We start from the raw sequence: 22328 nt of genomic DNA, 5'->3' as shown, positions 1-22328 counted from the left end.
TTCTTGCAAGTTGCGCCCTCAAGCGACAAAGGGCTCTGTCAAAATGACGTAAATGGGGGGAAAGCAAGGTAGTTCAAAACAACAATTGTGGTTGATCGTTTTTCAGAATAATGTAACTATACCTGAAAATAAAATATTTTTCACTGACCCGCAAATACGGATCAAAACAATATCGACTCTGAAGAGTTTAGCCGCTAGAGGGCGCAACTCATAGGAAAAGTAAGTGTTTTTTGCCCAATATGCTCGGGGGCGGAGCTACGTCACAAGACGTTGCTAAGACGCGCACCACTGTACCACGCATTTCTATGGGCTCTGCGAGCGCTGCTGTGGAACGCCGGTGGAGCCGGTGAAAATTCGAAAAAAACAACACAAACTCAACTTTGAAGTAATCCTGAACAACCAGATTTATATATGTTACACACACATAGGGCTAATCTTGTTACACTGTTCAGAGGAGTCTCAACACTCATCACAGTGCGAGTTTTTAAGCCATTGTTTTCAACGCCAGGGTTGCAGGCGGTGAAAATGCCCGGATGTCCGCCCGAGAATTTAAATGCATGACCGCAACAGAAAATGAACAAATTCGGATGCATAACAATTGTACTTACAAAATTGTACGTTGTATTGGTTTTCAAACACAAGAATTATGGGGTCGCACTTTTGGATGATTCTGAGTTAGCTTCTATCACAACAGGAAACTTTGCGCATTCACATAAAAAGCAATGTCCGAAATACGTTTGAATATATCAACATCGACTTCTGTGATTGCACTCACCCTATTTATTATGTTACTCGCGGAATAGTCTTTCTCTATGAACTTTTTTTGTTAATGAAAAAAATAATTAAATACAAATATTGAGAATACGTTTCGAGCTCTGGCACCAGAGGGCGCAAGGGTCATCTCTCACTACGTACACTCTCTGACGTCAATATTGGGCAATTTCATCAATGATCAATCGGTGGTGTTCACGCTGTAACTGGGCGGTGGGCTTTACTCGGAAGTTCAATCTCTTCTCAGTTTAATGTTTAATTGGTGGGTATTTCCAAGTTTTATTCTTAGAAAAAAAATGTGACATGTAAATAAATAATAAACTAGATTATGGCGGAAAGAAAAAAATGGTCCATTGAAATGAAATATCGGTCGAAAATATTTGTACTACCAAATCTGATAGTAAATAGCTCACATCGATGTAAAACTGTATTATCTAATTTGGTCATTAACAAATACGCGTGGGCATGTCTACGGGTTTGCTGCAAGACGATGGGAGACAGACAAACGGAAGTCTGCCATTGGCACAATGGCCTTTCGTAAACATTAACAAAATTCGCAAATAAAATAAGCGAAAATATATGCTGTGCTGTGCTTTGCTAAAAAAAATGAAGGGATTCAAACCAGGCCAATCATAACAGCAAGAGTTTATTTGACATTTAGTATTCAAAATGTTTTCATCCAAACAAGTTGCTTTTTGAAACACTTCACTTGAATTGACGTCTATGAAACCCAATGTGATTTTTTTGTTTAGGAGAAATGCATGCATGAATCATCTGGTTGATGTGGGTGCATGATCCCGAACAACACATACTATTTGGGGGGTTTCCCCCTTTGTTGAAGAGAGCGAACACAATACAATACGTAATGTACGGCGTATATGTGATATTAAAATTCACCTCCACAATTAAGTACACCGACATAAGCACACAAAGATCAGGAAACAAACTTCTAGACATTCAGATCCAAAATCTTAACATGCTATTTTCTATTTCAGATTGGCACGCGTCCAAATGCCATGCGTAGCACTTTCCAGTGAAAGTCTATGTGCACGAGCTTTGCGAATGATCAATCGGTGGCAGAAGCACGGAATTGCCGCGTGATACAAGATCGTCAATTTTTAATGTGAGCATGATACTAGAGTGATTAGTAAATCGTAAGTCGTGTCCACAAAATGTGTCATGATTCTAAAACAACGTTTTTAAAAACTATTTAGGGAATTTACGTAAACCAGCAGCAGATAAATAGCAAATATCGTGACGTCATTTGTTCCTGGCCCCACCAGAAACACAACAGGCTGTAGCATATCTGTATTTCCTATCCTCGGGGCGGAGCAACGTCACAAGACGTTCCACGTTGCTAAGACGCGCACCACTGTACCACGTATTTCTATGGGCTCTGTGCGCGCTGCTGAGGAACGCGGAACGCCGAGTGAAGAACCTGTGACAATTGTGGAAAACAACACAAACTCAACCTAGAAGTAATCCTGAACAACTAAATGTATATATGTTGCACACGCAGGGGTAATCTTGTTACACTGTTCAGGGGAGTCTCAATAACCATCTCAAAGTACCGTTTTCTGGGAGTTTTCGGCCTTTGTTTTTTTCACCGTGATGGTTGCCATGCGGTGAAAATGCCCGGATGTCCGCCCCCGAGAATATCGACCATTTTAGGCGAATCATAGAGGTTTGCGCGGCACTCGCGAGCGACATGTTAAATCAATTTCAAAATGAAAAGGAATGCGGTCTTTCTGTAATTTAATTAAATGTGTTTTGGACACATGTCTTTCTGTGGTAAAGGGTTATATACAGTCTTGTGATTGGAGTTACTTGGGTTAATGTGAAATGTACTCTTTAAATTACATTGTCCGTGTATATGACCAAACTGTTTATGATCAAACTGTTATATCTTATTTATTATTATTATACACCTATCACTGTAACGCCATAAATTACAGCGTGCCGTAATGTTGCTGTATTGCACTGGGTATTTTCATCCTACCATATTAGGAAATGCGAATTGCAAAGTGTGGAATGATTACGCGCGTAAGCGCCCTCTAATAATAAAAAAAAACAAGCATGGCAGCCCCTCGGGTTTGACCCGACTCCACACAAAGACGTTCGCTAAAACTGTTCCAAACTTTTTGTTTTTCGGTATTCCCATGTACCCTTTGGAGGAAAAAAAATGTATAATAATAAGGTTATTACAAGGATACCGCAAAGTATGCACTCAGACAGTACACCGTCGCATTGACCTCCGCTGCGCGTCGGTCGATACTTCTACTATACTGTCTTCGTGCATACTTTTCGGTGTCCTCGTAATAACCTGATATTATAATACATTTATCTGCTAATGTAATCGACCGGGTCATATTAAATAACCCGATCACCATGAGTATCATTATCACATGTTTCTTGCATGTACTGTAAATAAAAAAAAAAAAAAAAAAAAAAAAACTTTGATTCTGGGAAAATGCCTTTGGAGTGTTAAATTCATAAAAGTTCAGATTATGTATTTGGGTGAGGCCTAAATCTGTGACTGCACTCACCTTATTAATTAACTCATTCGCGTAATAGTCTTTCACTATGAACTTTTTTTGTTAATGAAAAAAATAATTAAATACAAATATTGAGAATACGTTTCGAGCCCTGGCACCAGAGGGCGCGAGGATCGTCTCTCATTACGCACACTCTCTGACGTCAATATTGGGCAATTTCATCAATGATCAATCAGTGGCCAGTGTTCACGCTGTAACTAGGTGATGGGCTTTACTCGGAAGTTCAATCTCTTCTGAGTTTAATGTTTAATTGGTGGGTATTTCCAAGTTTTATTCTTAGAAATAAAAAGTCACATGTAAATAAAGACATGATTTTTTTCGGGTATAAACTAGATTATGGCGGAAAGAAAAAAAATGTTCCATTGAAATGAAATCTAGGTCGAAAATATTTGTACTACCAAATCTGATAATAAATAGTTCACATCGATGTAAAACTGTATTATCTAATTTGGTCATTAACAAATACGCTTGAACATGTCTACGGGTTTGCTACAAGACGATGGGAGACAGACAAACGGAAGTCTGCCATTGGCACAACGGCTTTTCGTAAACATTAACAAAATTCGCAAATAAAAAAGCGAAAATATATGCTGTGCTGTGCTTCGCTAAAAAAAATTAAGGGATTCAAACCAGGCGAATCAATAACAACAAGAGTTTATTTGACATTTAGTATTTAAAAAGTGTTCATGCAAACACGTTGCTTTTTGAAACAGTTCACCTGTATTGACTTCTGTAGAACCCAATGCTATTTTTTTGTTTATGAGAAATGCATGGATGAATCATCTGGTTGATGTGGGTGCATGATCCCGAACAACACATACTATTTGGGGGGTTTCCCCCTTTGTTGAAGAGAGCGAACACAATACAATACGTAATGTACGGCGTATATGTGATATTAAAATTCACCTCCACAATTAAGTACACCAACATAAGCACACACAGATCAGGAAACAAACTTCTAGACATTCAGATCCAAAATCTTAACATGCTATTTTCTATTTCAGATTGGCACGCGTCCTAATCCCATGCGTAGCACTTTCTAGTGAAAGTCTATGTGCACGAGCTTTGCGAATGACCAATCCGTGGCAGAAGCACGGAATTGCCGCGTGATACAAGATCGTCAATTTTTAATGTGAGCATGATACTAGAGTGATTAGTAAATCGTAAGTCGTGTCAACAAAACGTGTCATGATTCTGAAACAACGTTTTTAAAAACTATTTAGGGAATTTACGTAAACCAGCACACATGATCTCAGACGGTTTTTCGTAATTTAAGTGACATCATTTATACAGTCGATTCAAGAATGTTCCCCTTCATCAGGTGACCCGATGTTTCAAGTAAAAATGCTGGTTTAACTCCGTCGTTATATCAAAACTTTTAGTAATGTGTTAATGACTCCAATATCGATGTTTATAAATAAGTCACATGAGACTTTTAGTTTTAGGTAGCCAGTGAAAGGTACATTCACTGAGTGCGAAGGATGAACGAACCTCCCGACTTTGAACAATGCAATGACCTCTGATATGAAAGGCGTTGTCTCCTGGGGTTGTCTCCCCTATTGTTAAAAGGAGTGTCAGACATACAAACCAAGTCCCGAGTTCCAGAATACAGTCCCACTAATTTGTATCGTTAACTGCAATAGAAGGGGAATTAGAACGAATGTATTTACTTCCATCAAGAGAAGTGTTAGAACTGTTGAACTGCCACTGAAGCTTATATATGTGTTTGACGCTGTCTTTCCATCTATATTAAAGGTCGGTGGTCGTCACGTCGCGTCCTGTTCGATATGGGACTCATAGCGACGTTCACGACGCGTGTAAAATACATTGTTAGTTTACATTGAATTCGAACACGCGCTGCGCGACGACCACCGCGCTTTAACATATGGTGTGTACGCATGTTTTTTTTAAGTACGATCACTTAAGAACGTATATAACATACGGCTTGCAGAAGATACCTTGGAGTATCTTTGCCACCTTCAGTATTGAGTGAAATTGTGAATTTATTTGTAGCGTGAATAATGGTTGGATATTTTAACTATTAACAAGCCCAATACATAGTGCCAATTTAAGCGTGTAGTAGAACTTGAAAGAGACTGACTGACTGTTTGTTTGTTTGTTTGTTTCTTGTTGTTCTCCTCCCATCATGGCTTTACGCATTGGAACAGATCGGGCCAGATTGCAATGGAACTCACGTGTTTGTGAACTATCTGATATTTCTGCCATTTTACCGGCCTGTAATACTCTTTCAGAAAATTCGAGAGTTGTACATTGCAACATTCTTCTTCACACTACTATAAATAATTTCAATATCTTTTTTTTTTTTATTCAGAAAATTGGATTCTTCTAAAACGTTTGACTGCATATGTTTGCCATGCGCATAAAACTGAGGATGAAAGACGGCGAGCTACTGTAAATTTTCACATTTTACCATATATTACATTTTTATCTCTAATAATAGAGGCTCAGGCTTGTTCTTATCTATGCAAATAATGCTGTCATCACACCGGGGTTAACGCTAAATATACTGCCGTTGCTATGCACGGTAATAACATGTTTTCAAACCCCACCGCGAAACAACAAGCATCCTTCAGTTCCACTACAACGCGGTCAAGGTCAAGGCGTACATTTACGCATGCGTAAAGAGTATTCCTATGACCAACACGTACACGTGAACTTGCCTCATAAGGAACAACAGTGAACGACCGAGTCGATAATGGCGAAAATACACGTGATCAATGTGTCCTCTACTATTTATATTCTGGTTTATCTTGGTGAGTACCCAACTCACTATCTTTAATATCTTATTCTATGTGTCACATTAGATTAGCTGTATAACACGGGCACATCCCTTGTCCTATTAGCCCACTCAAGTAAGTTACTTAAGAAACAATCTCTGTATGAAGCCCCCCCCCCTCTCTGGATAGATTTCTAGAGTAGCATAACGGTGCATTAGCCTCATTTGACGGTTGTTCCAATACATGATTGCCGCAAATACAGACAGCGCATTCACGTGAATCGAATTCCGTGGTGCGAATGCCAGTATCACCAGGATAGGGAAGGCTATAAAAAAGACATTCACTGGATACGTCCCACAAAATAAATAACATTTAAAGACATCTCCCTTTTATCAAATGGACAACTGTGTTAGTTAGAGTTTCATAAAGACTGGTCGTCATTAATACGTTTGGTACAGGGCAAGGAACGCGGGGCCCGAACATATTTCTGAAGACCAGTCTTAGAACCACATAATTTGACAGATATCAGCGACCGTTGACAAGTCTGACATTTAAGAACATTTCACAATTAGTTTCATTTGCATCGAGTTTGTAGACAACATTTTGAGTCATCTTTGTTGTTTTACGACGGCACTGCTCTACGCCTAACAGCACTGATATCAACGTGTCCGTTTTTGATACCATTACCCGATGATTAAGGTTGTAATGTTTGACGTGGGCGGAGCTGTCCTCATCCTGTCTTTGCACTGACCACAGTATTTTGAAAATGATCGTCGAATGCTGCGACAACTATTCCTGTCGCTAAAACCGGAAAATGCTATGACCTCCAGACATTGTTTGTCGAGTCAACTATACTTAATACTTAAAGGGCGGTGGCGTCGCGCTGCGCATGTGCCACATTTGTGTTGATAAACATTGTTTTTCTCACAATCTAGTGCGCTCTTCTTATGGAAATCACTAGTATGGAATCTGGGCTGGGCGCGATTTGCACTAATTGCTGACAGTGACCTTCCCGTCACCTAATATTTCCCCATTAAAACTTGATAACGTCCCAGTTTGTACTCGTTGATATCCGTCACAGTCAAAGAAGCCACCATCTTTGTTTATATCAGACCCATAAATCTCGCGCATGCGTGGCGCGACGACTACCGCGCTTTAAAATACTGCGAATATTTTGGGCGCTGTCTTGATCACATGACGTAAAAACGTTTAAAAAAGATTCTTGTCTGTAACATAATGTCACAATGAAATGTATTACACTATGTTTCATAGCAATTTTCCTGACCGCAACTCTACCAATCCGATGTATATATGGAATTGGGATTTTCGCCATGAACCATTTCTGGAAAACTGAGAGAAAACAAAAGAAAACAAAAACGCAGCTGAGAAATTCATTTAAGATAAAACCTTATTGGAAATACTCATTTTAATTTCACATACCATGCGATTGAGGGCGTACAGACGGATCTATGAATATACTTTAGAAATAGTTCAATATAATAATAATGATTTATTGAGGAACGAAAATATGTTCATTATTTACACAAAATAAAAAATAAAATTACCACTTAGGATAACTATAAAAAGGATACCTGTGACAGTACTGTAACTATCACTATCAATAATTTTAATACTGTGATTCGATTGTTGCTGCAAAATAACAACTGACAGAGTAAACGCGTTTTAAGTACAATGTAACAACATTATAAATAAAATAGTGGCATAAATCTAGTCGTTTTCTACGCTACGCTACGCCACGCTACGATACACTACACTACACTACACTACACTACACTACACTACACTACACTACACTACACTACACTACACTACATAAAGCATACCTTAAATGACAAACTGACACTCTCACGCTTGATCGGGATTTCTTGAAACATTTTCTCAGGTTAAACGTACAGCTTGAGTTATAAAACAAGGAACGCCTTTGTTGTTTTAACGACTGATTATAACTTCGATTTACACAGGCAATGAGGAGTACCGTTTAATCTGTTTATAGTTAATATTGCATAATGAATTTGATTTATCATAATATATTTTTGTTTACAACAAACATAGTAGTATTTCATATGCGGAATATGAAAATATATTCCATTTTATATTCCACAAGGGAAAATATTATAATGTACGTTCCATTGTTACACATGGAACGTTAAAAACAAGAAGTGAAATCAACATGACACATGTCTGTCACGACTCGTATATATGGTATCACTTCTCCGCCAATTCAGACCAGCCATTCATAGTTATCACAGTAGACTCTCGGACCCTCTAATATCTGCCGATGCAGTCTTACACCTCGCCCACACACTGGCAATGCAATCAAATTAATCATACGGACAAACCAACACGTATTGAATAAGGGCGATAATTCGTTTTGAAGTTCAACCCAACACGCTTTACCAACAAAACCAGGTGATATTTTATTCGAAATAAATACATGTTCTTTTTCCAATTTTAAAAAACCTTCTAATGAACTTGAGAACTTGCTTCAAGCTTGTTAAAAATTAAAATTGTCAACTCAGGCTGTTACAACCTTTTGGAATACCATAGCTAATGTTACAATCATTGTACCTGTGTTTTGTTTTTAAAATATGAGATTTTCACCAGATCGACAACCGCAATTCCATCCCATACCGACTTTTGTATGTTGTTAACGTGCATATCGAACGATTTGATCTCTATATCGTAATGCATTATACATTTTCTGTCACACAGACTTAGCAAACTGGTTTTGATGAAAACCTCCGACAGTCATTATGACCAAAAGTTTGTTTACCCTTAGTTGCCTGATTAAATACGATAAATAATGATGTTTTAATTATAAGTACTACGTATGGATTATTTGAACACACCAAATTGGGTTGGTTTTGTCACGACACATGTAAAAGGGAACTGAAACCCTGATATTACGGCAATATGAACTACCAAAGCATTCATATTTTCGACGAACGACGTAATTTGTTATGCTCCAGTTCCGGACAGGCACAGAATTCGGCCATTGGTCGATCATATATGTTACACAATAGGTTAGACGGTTACTTCCGTTACAGAGAAATTTATCCAACTAGCCACGTACTAATAGTTTCTTATTTTTGTGAAGCTGCTGACTTCAAGGAATATCTGAAAATTGAAAAGAAAAATAAGTTCATGACGAATCTTATCCAATAATACTATTTCCTAGAAACAACTCCTAATGTTGCCTTGAATGATTACAGCCATAAAACGTATTTTTGGTTTGATGGTTAAACACCACGACCCTCAGTACAGGCTCGTATCTGTACTCCAATATTTCAGGATTCGTTGCCGTACCAAGTGATTTGTATGCTAGTGCAAAGCGGTGTGCATGTAGGAGCGTCCAGTCTTGTTTGCATATAGCTAGTGTCTTCAAATCTGATAAATAAGATATGGAAAAATTGGGGACAAAGGTCAAACTTACACCATGTCTACTAAACAATATTTCTACACGGTAAACACACGCAGTGCATGTAAACTTGGCACATATGTTAACCGTGCTAGCATTAACAAGACCCGACGACATTTTCGGGTAAAAGGTCGAGGTCATAGTAAGTACTTTATTTGTAAAGCATATAACTCGAAGTGAAATATCTATGGTCTTCAAAGTTGGCACACGTTTGCCCATGTGCTTCACAACAGCTGTTCACATTTTAGATACAAATGGTCAAATGTCAAAGTCACAGCATGTAGTTATGTACTGATATGTAACTACAAGGACTTCATCTACTAATTTTAATCTGAAACGACCATTACCAGCGTTAAAATGTAGTTACCATAGTAATTTAATCATATCATAGCAAAGAACACAGCCCGTGTATACAACAAACATATACTGTACTATATAATAACTTTGCTTGCAGGGAAGACTAGTGGCCCAACATAAAATTTGATATCTAAGATAAACAATATATAACATTTTAAGTCAGTTATGTGCTGCATTGTCAACGATTGAGGGAAGTAAGGGTGCATGGTAATCCTAATTTTAAATAATAAATAAAGTTCATAATGCACGCAGAATGACCTTTTGGCATCCCCACTTTATGGTTTTACGATATATTTTTTTGAAAGGGTTGTTAAGAATCATATTCTGATTATTTCTAGTAGTTTCAGATATGAATGATAATGTGATCATGCTATAAACCCCACGTACCTCGCTTACCATTTTTAATTTCACCCAACCCGCAATTCAATGTACTTCACCGCTTTTTTTAAGTCTATTGGGAATTTTCCACGACATGTATGAAGGCCAGGGTTGAATTCACGTAGTTATTAGTGATCATGTCACAAATACATTAAATACACCATTTGTTCGTTTTTTCCAACCACAAAATATGTGAACGTAAGATAAGTACATAATTCAGAGAAATTGTGACGGGAAACATAATGAGTAGCTCTATTTGTGTTATTCATTCATGTCTCACTATAATAATAACATTGTCATTATAAATTGTTTTTCAAAGCATTACAATCAATTTTGTTGTTAATTATTTGTAACAACTTAAACTAGTAATTTCGTAAATGTTATTTTCTTGCTATTGGTTATAAGTGTCAAAGTAGAATATTACTAACATTATACCACGTTGCCCTATGAATGGACACAATTGACCATGTGTTATGTGAATGTGAAATGCGCATGGGATATTTAATATTATTTCTCCCTAAAATTCTCCCTTTTAAATATAAAGCGCAAATATATTGATAGCTCCAATAAAACTGTTTTTAATCTCATGAGGATAAACTGACAGTAATCGGTGTGGAGACAGACGCTCTACGGAGTGTTGAAAACACGTTCAAAAATTTGGTTGCCGCGTTAGTTTGTGTTTAAAAAAACAAAAACAGGATATTAATCTCACAATGTCAGATTTATTAAACTTGTTCCTCACCAAACACGACGGCTCGAAACAAATTAAAATCACTAAATTAGTTTAAATATAAATCGCATATTTGTAGAATCCTACTTAATACATCTATATGAAACCTTAATTAGGTTTTAAAACAAATAATGTTTACAAATTTATTAGTATCATTCTGTTCATCAGATGTCGGGGAGCCGCCTTTCATGACAACCTCCCAATGAATAGACGCAGGATGATTACACTTCCTCTGCCCCAGGCAGTTCTGGTCACACCTTCGAATAAATTCGAGGTCAGTGGGGGAAACCCCTAATCTTGCAATACTCCTCCATTGCGGGATATAGAGCCCGAGTTCCACTGGTTGCCTACGACCACATTTACTCAAATAATAATAATCATTTATATGATATGACTATGATATTTTCTCAAACATTAACTAATATTTTATTTTAAATAAATATTTTTAAAGTTAAACACAGTCAATAATTCACTTATAAGGAGTAGTGCGAAAGTACATATCTCGTATAATACGTGACATAATCTCGAGTCAAATAGCAATGAACCGAGATATTGACTTGAACGATGTAAATACACATATTCCTGATTTACTTATCTCTCTGTCTTTAGAAATAGAGTAAGTCTCACACATTTTTGACTGTCAGTTAACGCGTACTATGTGTGGCTCACACTAGGTCACAACTCAAGTATGCGGGGATTCCCCTCACGGCGTTCAATAGTCTATATAAGAACTCGACTGCTTCTGTGTTCACTGCTTGTGTGACAGTAACATTTATGATATTTGATGTTTCAGTAAGTGAATACATCGTAAAAAAGAAATAGCGCTATTTTATTCATTGACGAGAGAGGAAATATATTTATCAATCGCCATGTTTTCTTTATGGTTATGATGTGTACGTTTTCCTCGTACCTAAAACTGAAGTGAGCAGTCAGTGTACAACACATGTCTGGGCGTTGGGCGACTGCACCCACTCAAAAGACAAAGTTTTGCATATCGGGCTATTCAATAAACACGTAACATCGAGCCTCGGATGCAGCATTTTATTCGAACGATGATATATTCTGCATTCTATTAAATTACGTATTGACCGCGTGATCTAATATATTCACGTTTATTTACACATTGTGTATCACAATGTTTGTGTTCTCAATATTACATTAAATTTTGCTGAATATACTGTAAAATATTTTTTAGCTATCATATTATTTTAACTAATTTCTAATTTCGGTAATTCAAGATGTCACTTATTTAAGATAAAGTCTATTCTCACAATGAGTTTGTTGGCACTTTAGCTAAATTAAGATTCTGTTAATTAATGCATGGAGTCAAATTCGCTATAATAGCATGTAGCTATTTTAAAATGTTTTACACTACTCTACGTATATATATATATATATATATATATATATATATATATATAATATAAATACTTTGCGATCATTCTGTTCATCGTTATTCGGCGCTCCATTCACTTGGATGCACGTTTCGGAATAAGGCTTTTAAGATACGGAATAAATACAAAAACAAATCACACGCAATTCGGATTCGTAAAATTAATAAATGATTGTGATAGAGATTGTCACACCCAGTTACTTCCCTGTTCTGTCGGAAGCCATATACGGGGAAAGTGGGTTGGGCTCTCATCATGTAGTTGGAATTCCCCCAGCATAGTCTATGTAAGGTTTCGGTGGTGCATTGTTATTATGATTTCTAATTTGGAATGAATTCCATCTCTCGCTTTTATACAAACACTGACACTGGATGAATGAAGATTTCTGCGAACAAGTTGATATTGAAATAATGCTTCACATATATGCGAGTTTATATTACGAACGCATTTTTAACTTACGTCTGTTATTTGAACAACATAATTTCTAGACATCCGTCAAAAAATCTAAGTGTGAAACTGACAGTGAATTGAAATATTTTCACATAGTCAGTCATGATGTCAACGTTTCAATCTGCGTACATTCTGGATTGTGACGTCATCCCCATATTTTCTAAAACATGACTCATTTGACGACTTTGCAATACCTTTGTTCACAGTTTAGAATATTATTATTTCCGTTATATATCGATAATTTCAGACATTCACCAACTTGTGTTTTGTCGCATATACCGAATCCGCCCTTTTTTAATTATCCCCAACCTCACATTGGCAGCGCAAGGGATTAGTTCCCCGATATATCTGTCACCGAGCTGTCATAAAATATGTAAAAATCCGCCAATAGAATTCCTTCCAAAATTATTAAAATGTTACGAATACAAATGAATACCGAAGGCTTGGAACATATAAAAATTACTACACTCGTTGAATAAATCCGATATCACACGGTCACTCATTGTACATCTATGTCCATATGTGACATTCCTGTTTTGTAAAACAGATATATAGGAGACTTCACCATCAATCACGATGTCACGTGACAAATAATGCTTTTCGAAATATTTGTTCACACAGAGAGGCTCGTCATTCCAACTATAACAGACTTTCGCTTTACTTTTCCACAATTTAAAAAAAAAAATAGGATAGCGCATTGAAATTGCCATTAGATAGGAAGATGGTCACACAGCCCTGTCATGTAGTTCCAAACATGAATATGACTTCTGTGGCAAAATGCACTATGTGTCACAAGTGCATGAGCACTTGAAATTTGCACTTACAAAAAAGAAGTCAGGAGAGACAACAGTGAAAAAATAATTATACAGTACAGATTTAAAACTATATAAAGATGAAAGAATATCAATATTACATTTAAATGAAATGTCATTAAATAATGTCATACACCTTAAAAGTGATGAATGCTTCCTGCAGTTGACTGATCCACAGTCAGGTTTAAAAAATAGTTTGCGTCTCAAACACATATTTAGAACATAAAAGTAAATATTGACAAGAATAGCAAGGCAGTCATAAGAAGAATTAAGAAATTTGAATTTTATATAAAATAAGAAGATCAAGAATAGTTCTCCTATTAGATAAAAGTGGAATGTCAAAAAGTTTACAATAAATAGGATAACATGAAATACTACAATGCACACGTAATTTTTTACATAAATATTTAACAAATTTGAATTGCACATTTTCAATTTTGTTAGAAAGCTCTTTTTGATGAGGGGACCACACCATAGAGCCATATTCAAGAATAGATATGACATAAACAAGATACAAAGAAACAATTACAGAAATATCATTAAAGCTATAACAAGAACGTTTAATAAAACCCAGAGATTTTAAGGCTCTAGAAACAATAGAATTGATATGGCAGGTTAGAAGTCAAATAGACAGCCAAGTCTTTAATGATGGAAACTTGCTGTAAAGGTATATCTTTGATAGAATAGTTATAGCTTGAAATAGGTGATAAATTTACACTTCTCTAAATTGAGTGATAATTTCCAAAGGTCGCACCACTCTACAAACTTATTAAGATCAGTTAGCAAAGTGTGACTGTCAGTTGGAGATGTAATAGACCTATACAGCATGGTATCGTCAGCGTAAAGACTACGATTGGCAGAGATATCAGGGTAGGTGATGTTATTAATATACATAACAAAAAACAAAGGCCCCAGGAGTGACCCCTGTGGTACACCAGACAATGCGGGAAACCATTTAGACACGTGACCACCCGAAACTACACCCTGCTGCCTATAACTTGGGTACGATGATAACCAATGATGTAAACTACCGCAAATACCAAGTTTAAAGGCCTTGTGGAGTAGCAGTGGGTGGCACACAGTGTCGAAAGCGATTCAAATAACCATCAAGCATTATGAGAACTACTGTATTCACGTACTCGTAAAATGTTGTGGAAAGTCGAATACCTTGTTAAAATTATAAACCAGTATACTAAAATGATTGATTTAGGGACATCATTAGGACAAGATGTGTTCTTGAACCGGAAGGGCAAAATTATGCAATAAATTAACTAATAATCAGATTTTCTAAAATAATTGTATTTTCATTTTGAAACTATATTGTCATGAATCCGATTTCCTCGTCAGTTGGAATAAATTTTAAATTGTAATGAATATCAAATTTCCGATTTTGTCACGTTAATCTTTTCACCACCAGAATTGTTTCATATATTCTTTAATATTACTGGGAACGAGCCCTAATTTTGGAGCCAAATGACAAACGTTTTCACTCAAAACATTGGGCTATTTTTGCCCCAATTTTTTAAAGGAAAATGCAGACTATAAACGGGATAGAAAAATAGGGAACTGGTGGAGAAAAGGATAAACCACGATTTAAAAAAAATGCCAATCTGATCAAACAATTATAGATAAATGTGAAAAATTTTGGTCTATAATTTTGGCGGGAAAACATGTCGTTCAGCTGAAAGTGTCAAAGTCTATTATGTGTAACAAATTAAGTTTTGCAATTGAACCATTAGAATGAATCTTTGATTTAAAGCGGGAGGATCGTCACCTGCGCACGCGCGAGAATTGAGTCCCAAGCGACGATAACAACACACGCTAAAAACGCAAAGTCTCATGGGTGGACGCTTGTTTGTAAACAATGACACGCTATGTTTATCTGACGCATGCGCAGGTTACAACTCCCCCGCTTTAAACTCTCAAATTGCGAACACAATTGTCCCGCCACGTTTTAACAAGGGCGACACAATAAACACAGAATAATAAGATTGACGTTTTAAAAAAACTAATGCAATAACTCAAACAAAGCTACATAAACAAATTACGAGATCAAACTGTAGTGTCAAACTCCATATCTTAATTTGTTCAGGTTGAAACAGTGGAAGTGGAAGAATGCTTAATGAGTTTGCAAATTAGGTCAAGAAATGTATATCGATTATAACCGAACTCTATTTCGTTTAGTTGTGCGATAGATAGTATTGTCTGACAGACACACAGAAACATTCTTCTATGCACGATACGTTCAGCTATAATACCACATTTGTTAACGTTGGAAGAACGGTTAATTGAAGGTCAAAGTAACATCTTTAAACTCTACATTTACTGGTACCACCCATAACAATGACTCATCACAGACGCTAAAGGTGAAATGAACAACGTCATCCATGTTTAGCCTAAACTCGTAAAAGGTTTATCAACTAAATCGAACATTTGTTGAAATGACTTCATACACAACACATAAACATATGCATTTTCGGTTTCAAGACAACTGCCACCCCCTCTGGCGGATATTTACCCCCCATCCCACTGTGTTAAAACTCCACAAAAGTATTAATTTTCAGCCAAAGCATTTTTTTAGTGGGGTGCAGTATTATTTACTAAAGAGTTCACGATCCATTGACCCCCTACTACTAAATCCATTGAAACAATAGTACACACTTAATCGTTAACGAGACATAACATCAATGACACAATATCAAAGAACACAATGTCTGAACAAATTACCAATATTATTGTTCTTTTAATATAGCAAACCATGGTTTGTAAGTGAATAATGCATTCCTCTGATTCCCTGCATGGTGACGTCAATAGCTAATCAGGTCGATGATGACCGGGGATAGTCCCTTAGAAGTAAATATAACCTAGTATTGGGAGCCTATAAAAACCAGTTAGCTCTCGCTTTTCTTTTAGACAAACATTGCTCAATTACAGGTGGTTGTTACTCTACAAGTGCAAAATGATTCCAACGTTGGTGTTTCTTTGGATGGAAGGAATGATCTGTCTGTTTGTATCAATATTTCTAGGTAAGCTATGTGTTTGGCATTTTAAACACGAACTTCTTAAAGTTTTATTGCCATCGACATTCTGTTTAATGCTTAGGGCATGTTAAAGAGCGGTAGTCGTTGCTCCGCGTCCTGTTCGATACGGGAATCAGAGCAACGTATACAACGAGTGTAAAATACATTGTTTGTTTACATGAAATTCGAACAGGTGCTGTGCGACGACTACCTTTAAGTAATACGTGTATGCGCAATATAATGAAAGCAATAGTTTCGGTTATTCGCAAAACATCTGTGTTTTTGCAGATAGCATAAATCATTTCCATGGATTCATTTCTGATTGAGTTTTCAGCTCTGTTTTGTCATGACGTCACCGAGTTTTTTGTTCGACGACCAAAGCCTGCAGGCCATTAGCCAGGAATTTGCAACTGCCAGTCCCCCAAAAAAATCAACATCATGAAAATGTAGATGGTTTTGGATAGATTTTGGTAAAATTATCAAACAACAATTGGGAAAAAAACAAAACAGAAAAATGGGAAAAAGTTGCCAGTCCAAAATCAAAGTTGTCTGTCCGTTTGGTGGGTCGACTGGTGGTGGCTGGCTATTCATGTTATCGCAGCATCTGGGCGAAATTACGTACGTGTTTGTCGATCCCCATGCGCAGGTGACGACTCCCCTGCTTTATTTGACCCCAGAAGTATACTACTTCTTTCTCTCATTTGCAATTTACACATAGCTATGAAGACCAGTTTAAAACGTGGGAGTCGTCACCTGCGCATGCGTCAGATGGCCATAGCGTGTCGATGTTTACAAACAAGCGTTAACCCATGATCCTTTGCGTTTTTACCGTGTGTTGTTATCGTCGCTTGGGACTCAATTCCCGCGCGTGCGCAGGTGACGACCCTCCCGCTTTAAATTTAGATTTCATGAGAACCCACACTATAAAGCAACACGACTAAAACAAATAATTACTCACATCCCTGTAATTAACAAATTTTAGAATCATATTTTTTGTTGCATTCAACAGTAGCTGCCGGGACAAGGGCTGATTTAACACCCAAACGTCCACTCAGGCTAGCACCTGACAATGTTGTCTACACGGCAACTCTCAATCGTCCATTCACTATGGCGGTGTCCATGGCAGTCGATAGACTGCGTAGAACGGATGATATCATAGTGGGGGTGGAGGATGCAGACAGTGTGTTAATTCGCAGATACAGCGACAGAGACGATAAAGAATCGTGCACACCCAGCAACTGCGTGTTTGTGCACCGCAGCAGGAAGCACGTTACAGTGGAATTCCAGCTATTGAATGTGAAAGAGCCGGATTTAGGCCCCCGGCGAATTGACATTTTGATCAAACCGAGGATGAAACGGAGAAATATGACTCATGGCATTGGACATTTTACCTTACAGACGAATGGTAAGGATCTCCCACAATTCAAAGTTATAAAGCGCGGTAGTCGTCGCGCTGCGCAAGTGCGACATTTGTGTTGATAAACATTGATTTCCCACAATCCAATGCGTTCTTCAAATGGAAATCACAAGTATGAGGTTTGACCTGGGCGCGTCTTGCACTGATTACCGACGGTGACTCCATCGATACCTTCCAATCACATGAAAATTGCCTAATTAAAGCTTGGAAACGTCTCAGTTTGTACTCGTTGATCAGTCAAAGTCGCCACCTTTGTTTATATGAGACCCACATATCTCGCACATGCGCAGCGCGATGACTACCGCGCTTTAATATACCATATACAGTAACACGACTTGTTAAGGCCACCGGCGTGACGATCGGTCATATTTTTTTATTTTAATTTTACCTTTATTCTTTGTTCACAGAAACCGAAAAGAAACGTTCCTGTTTATAACTGGGGCACACGTAATTGCACTACAAAGCTGTTACAGGCCATGGGTTATGTTATGATCACCATCGTAAGGAGATTTGACTTAAAAAAACAAAAAAACAGTATTATAAAAAAAAAACATTCGTGAAAAGCCAGTGAGTGGTTAAAGCGAGGGAGTCGTCACCTGCGCATGCGTCAGATGGCCATAGCGTGTCATTTTTTACGAACAAGCGTCTACCCATGAACCTTTGCGTTTTTAGCGTGTGTTTTTATCGTCGCTTGGGACTCAATTCCCGCGCGTGCGCAAGTGACGACCCTCCCGCTTTAACTCCAACTCCTTCAAAGGAGCATTAAAGTCCGTGTGCATGGAACTAATTCATGATATTCATTGAGTATTACAATGTGTTTTTAGAAGTAGCATGTATTCCCTGTCTAATATTTACTATTATACTAACGATAGTTCCAGTATGTCGAAGTTCGACTTTGTCAAAATCTGCACATAAAGTCAATGCAATGAGGAGCTCAAGAAGACAAACAAGCTGACTATTGTTGTGGCCTGAGATGCAACGATCAATGCAATAAAAATGTAAATTGTGATTTAGGCCAGTTAAAAATGTGCGCCGATTTTAGGAAACAAATTGGCAAGATATATTATCTTAAAGGGCGGTGGTCGTCGCGCCGCGTTCTATTCGATATGGGACTCAAAGCGACGTATACAACGCCAGTACATGAAATTCGAACACGCGCTGCACGACGAACACCGCCATTTAAACTTTGCTGTATATACACTGTATATTTACTCATATTTATGTAATTTTTGCACAAGGTGTAAATGTTGAAACACTATTTTTTTTTTCGTGAATATAATTTCATAAGTGTGAATATTGTGTACATATTATATTTATATTAAATTAATTTATACTATTTTTAATTTATTATTATTTATTCACTTTTTACTAATTTACGTACAGGGAATCGAAGATACATAAATTATCGTACAGCCATACAAACTTGTTGTATCGTGATACGACCAACCGTTGTATTTGTTTAAACATCGACTTAGATATTTACAGTTTATATGAAAGAACATTACAACATTTTCAACTATACAAATTTTAAGCTTCGTACATATACATAATCTTAAATGTTCGACTGCATAGGCAAAACACACGTCCTGCCATGGAAAAATATTTCCATAATATTAATCGAGGTTGGAGACTGATATTTAATTATTATGATATTATACAATACTGGAACGTTAACTACCGTGGCCTCGCTTATTACTGTGATCTCGAAATGGCTTTGAAAATAGGTGAAGCACATTTAAGCGACCTGAAAGCTTGCAGTGACGACATTAGGTTTTTCCCAAGAATGAATGACTGACTGGAAATTCCCGAATAGGAAGTAAGAACTATACAAGAGGCTATTTATATTACACACAAGCAAAATAACAGGATATAATCAGAAACTGTCAATATTTATTACCACACTCATTCCCTATAATCTCTCTACAATATATACATATAAAGTTGGTTCCCTTGGCAACAGGTGTCTGTCAGTACTGCCCCGCGTTGGCGTCCGCCATTTTTTTTACTGACCTTGGTGACCTCGATAGAATATGTCATTTCTTCCGCCAGTAGTCGACCAATTTCATCCTATTTTGTCTTGCCAGTCAGATCTGAATACTCCCAGTGTCCTGAGTGCCCAATCGTCGCGATGTTCCGACTTACAGAATTGTATATTGTGTGTAATAAATGAAACACCACAACCCGTGTTGACGAAAAAATGACAGTCATTGACCGAGACTCCACTGATTCGATTAAAAGGGAAGTTATGCATTCTATACAAAGTCATGCGGCGTGGGCAGCACTATATCCAATCTTCACGAGCGATTACCAAGTTAAGACGAACATTCGATTGACAACAATTAACCTATTTTGTTGTAGCTGTTCTAAAAACCGAGACGTACACACAGTTCCTAATGAGGTCAAGGGTTATCAGTGTGCATGCGCGTTGTCAGTGTAAGAAAAGACGTGCTCCCGGTTTATCCCCCGTTTTACCGCAATAGAATCGTAAACATTGCACAAATGTCAGATAATCAAACGACTTTGTTAAATTATAACACAGCTGCTGAATAACTTTGAACACTAGTGTCATAACTGGATTCATAACAGTGGCGGCAGCACATGGAGGGGGGGGGGGCAGAGGCCCGGTCGCCCCCTCGAAAATCAAGCTGAAGCCTTTTGTGTCAGCAAACGTCGCCCCTCAAATTGCAGGAAATAGCGTTTCAGAGGATCTAGATTTCAAAATTTCTAAGGGAAAGTATGCTCCTGGATCCCCCTAGTGAACAGATCTCGCCCCTTCATGCAACATTTGGTGCCGCCACCTCAGCATAAACACCATTACGTGTTAACTACGTCAGACAAGCATGTCGAGTTCGTCATGTTCATTTGAAATACAACAACACAAGGCCAGTCTATAAACATAGCCCACAACGATTAGTTTAGCCATATTCAATATATTCACGGTGCATCTATACGTTTCCTAAGTATATTGAGTCCATGATCTATAATATCACTATTGTATCATACACGTTTGTTAAAACGCTGTTCCGTAATTAATGACTTATAAACTAGAAAATCATGTTTACACAGTCAGAAATATATTTGACTACCCAGCTTAACGAAATAACTATCTTACAACTTATTCTTACTGAAAGTTATCGAACAAGATTTCGAGACACGGGACTCTTAACCGACGGTAAATTGAATGAAATTCATTTTTTATGAATATTTAACTCCTGATTTAAATATATCATACTTTTGTACATTTTTTTAAAATAGTAAACACTTTAATTACACTGTGATCAGTAAAGTGAAATATATTTTTGATGTCAGCCAGCTATCTCAATGATGCATGTTAATTGTTTTTTGTAATATGCTGGCCATTCGCTCTTGTAGGATAACGTTCGTTATTGCCTTCTCTTTCGTTCACGTTCGTTCAGTCCTTTCAATGCCTTCATATTGATCGCAAACATAAATGATACTTGTTCTTATGGCCGAGAAAAATGCATTCACTGCATACAGGCATTAATACAAATTAAATACACACGAGAATACTGAAACTGACATAATATTCATGACTATTCCCGTAAAATAGTAATTATTTAATTAACATTAATTATTGTTTAGGTGTATGCGAGTGTTTGCAATGGAACCCCTGACTATTAGCAGTTTAGTTGGTGATATGCTTCGCGTTGCATTGAAATTAGGCTCCGTGTACAACGTATACAACATGTAAAATACAAAATTGTTTTACTTGGAATTCTAATGCGCAACAATTAATTAATCAGTACACGAGATTCATGTAATCCCGAATTTTACGATAACAGCGTATGTCGCTTAGAAGTTTTGATAATGTGCAATAATGGTTACACATATCCATATACATGTACATTTCAAAACATGCGATTTTGTCAGATTCATGGATAGAAAGGTTGTAGCAGAGTATCTATCATATTGTAAGCTTTTCGAGTATTAATGAGTATTATTATTTCGAGTATTAAGTATCTATGCAACAGTCGTTCCCATGATTACATTGATTAATAAAACTGTTTTTTTTTCATTAAAATTCGCTTTCTCGCGTCTCTGGGCATATACTCGGAAAACAAAAAAATGTTTGATCCAAATCACCTGGAAAGCTAGTCCTATCGATCTTGCGTTTTCAAAAAAATAAAACAAAGCCAACCAGGTAAAAAAAACGATCAATTTTCGTCCAAACTTCATGAAGTTTTAGATAATAAAGTTTATGGCAAACTGCCGGTAATAATGACCAAAGGAGGTAAGACATTAAATTTCT

General features: G+C 37.1%; 2 protein-coding genes across 2 annotated transcripts in view; both read left to right on the top strand.

Moving 5' to 3' along the window:
- The window catches only part of LOC102808616 (uncharacterized), a 38576-nt gene that overhangs the window by 8985 nt on the left and 7263 nt on the right, over nucleotides 1-22328 (top strand). The gene's annotated exons all lie outside the window — the stretch shown is intronic.
- Nucleotides 16515-18887, top strand: LOC100374783 (uncharacterized). The gene is made up of 3 exons (XM_002737257.4): nucleotides 16515-16647; nucleotides 17651-18046; nucleotides 18466-18887. The coding sequence occupies exons 1-3, from the start codon at nucleotides 16581-16583 to the stop codon at nucleotides 18492-18494; spliced, it is 492 nt and encodes a 163-aa protein (XP_002737303.1). The 5' UTR covers nucleotides 16515-16580; the 3' UTR covers nucleotides 18495-18887.

This window comes from Saccoglossus kowalevskii, chromosome 5 (genome assembly GCF_978046115.1).
Source record: "Saccoglossus kowalevskii chromosome 5, keSacKowa6.1, whole genome shotgun sequence".
Classification (NCBI taxonomy): domain Eukaryota; kingdom Metazoa; phylum Hemichordata; class Enteropneusta; family Harrimaniidae; genus Saccoglossus; species Saccoglossus kowalevskii.
The sequence above is the reverse complement of the archived record's forward strand: the minus strand, read 5'-3'. Positions and strand labels throughout refer to the sequence as shown.

Excerpts from the sequence above, each read along its gene's own strand:
- LOC100374783 (XM_002737257.4), top strand. The coding sequence starts at position 16,581 with ATGATTCCAACGTTGGTGTTTCTTTGGATGGAAGGAATGATCTGTCTG. Across the intron at positions 16,648-17,650 it reads GTTTGTATCAATATTTCTAG|TAGCTGCCGGGACAAGGGCT; the intron begins GTAAGCTATGTG and ends TGCATTCAACAG. Across the intron at positions 18,047-18,465 it reads TTTTACCTTACAGACGAATG|AAACCGAAAAGAAACGTTCC; the intron begins GTAAGGATCTCC and ends CTTTGTTCACAG.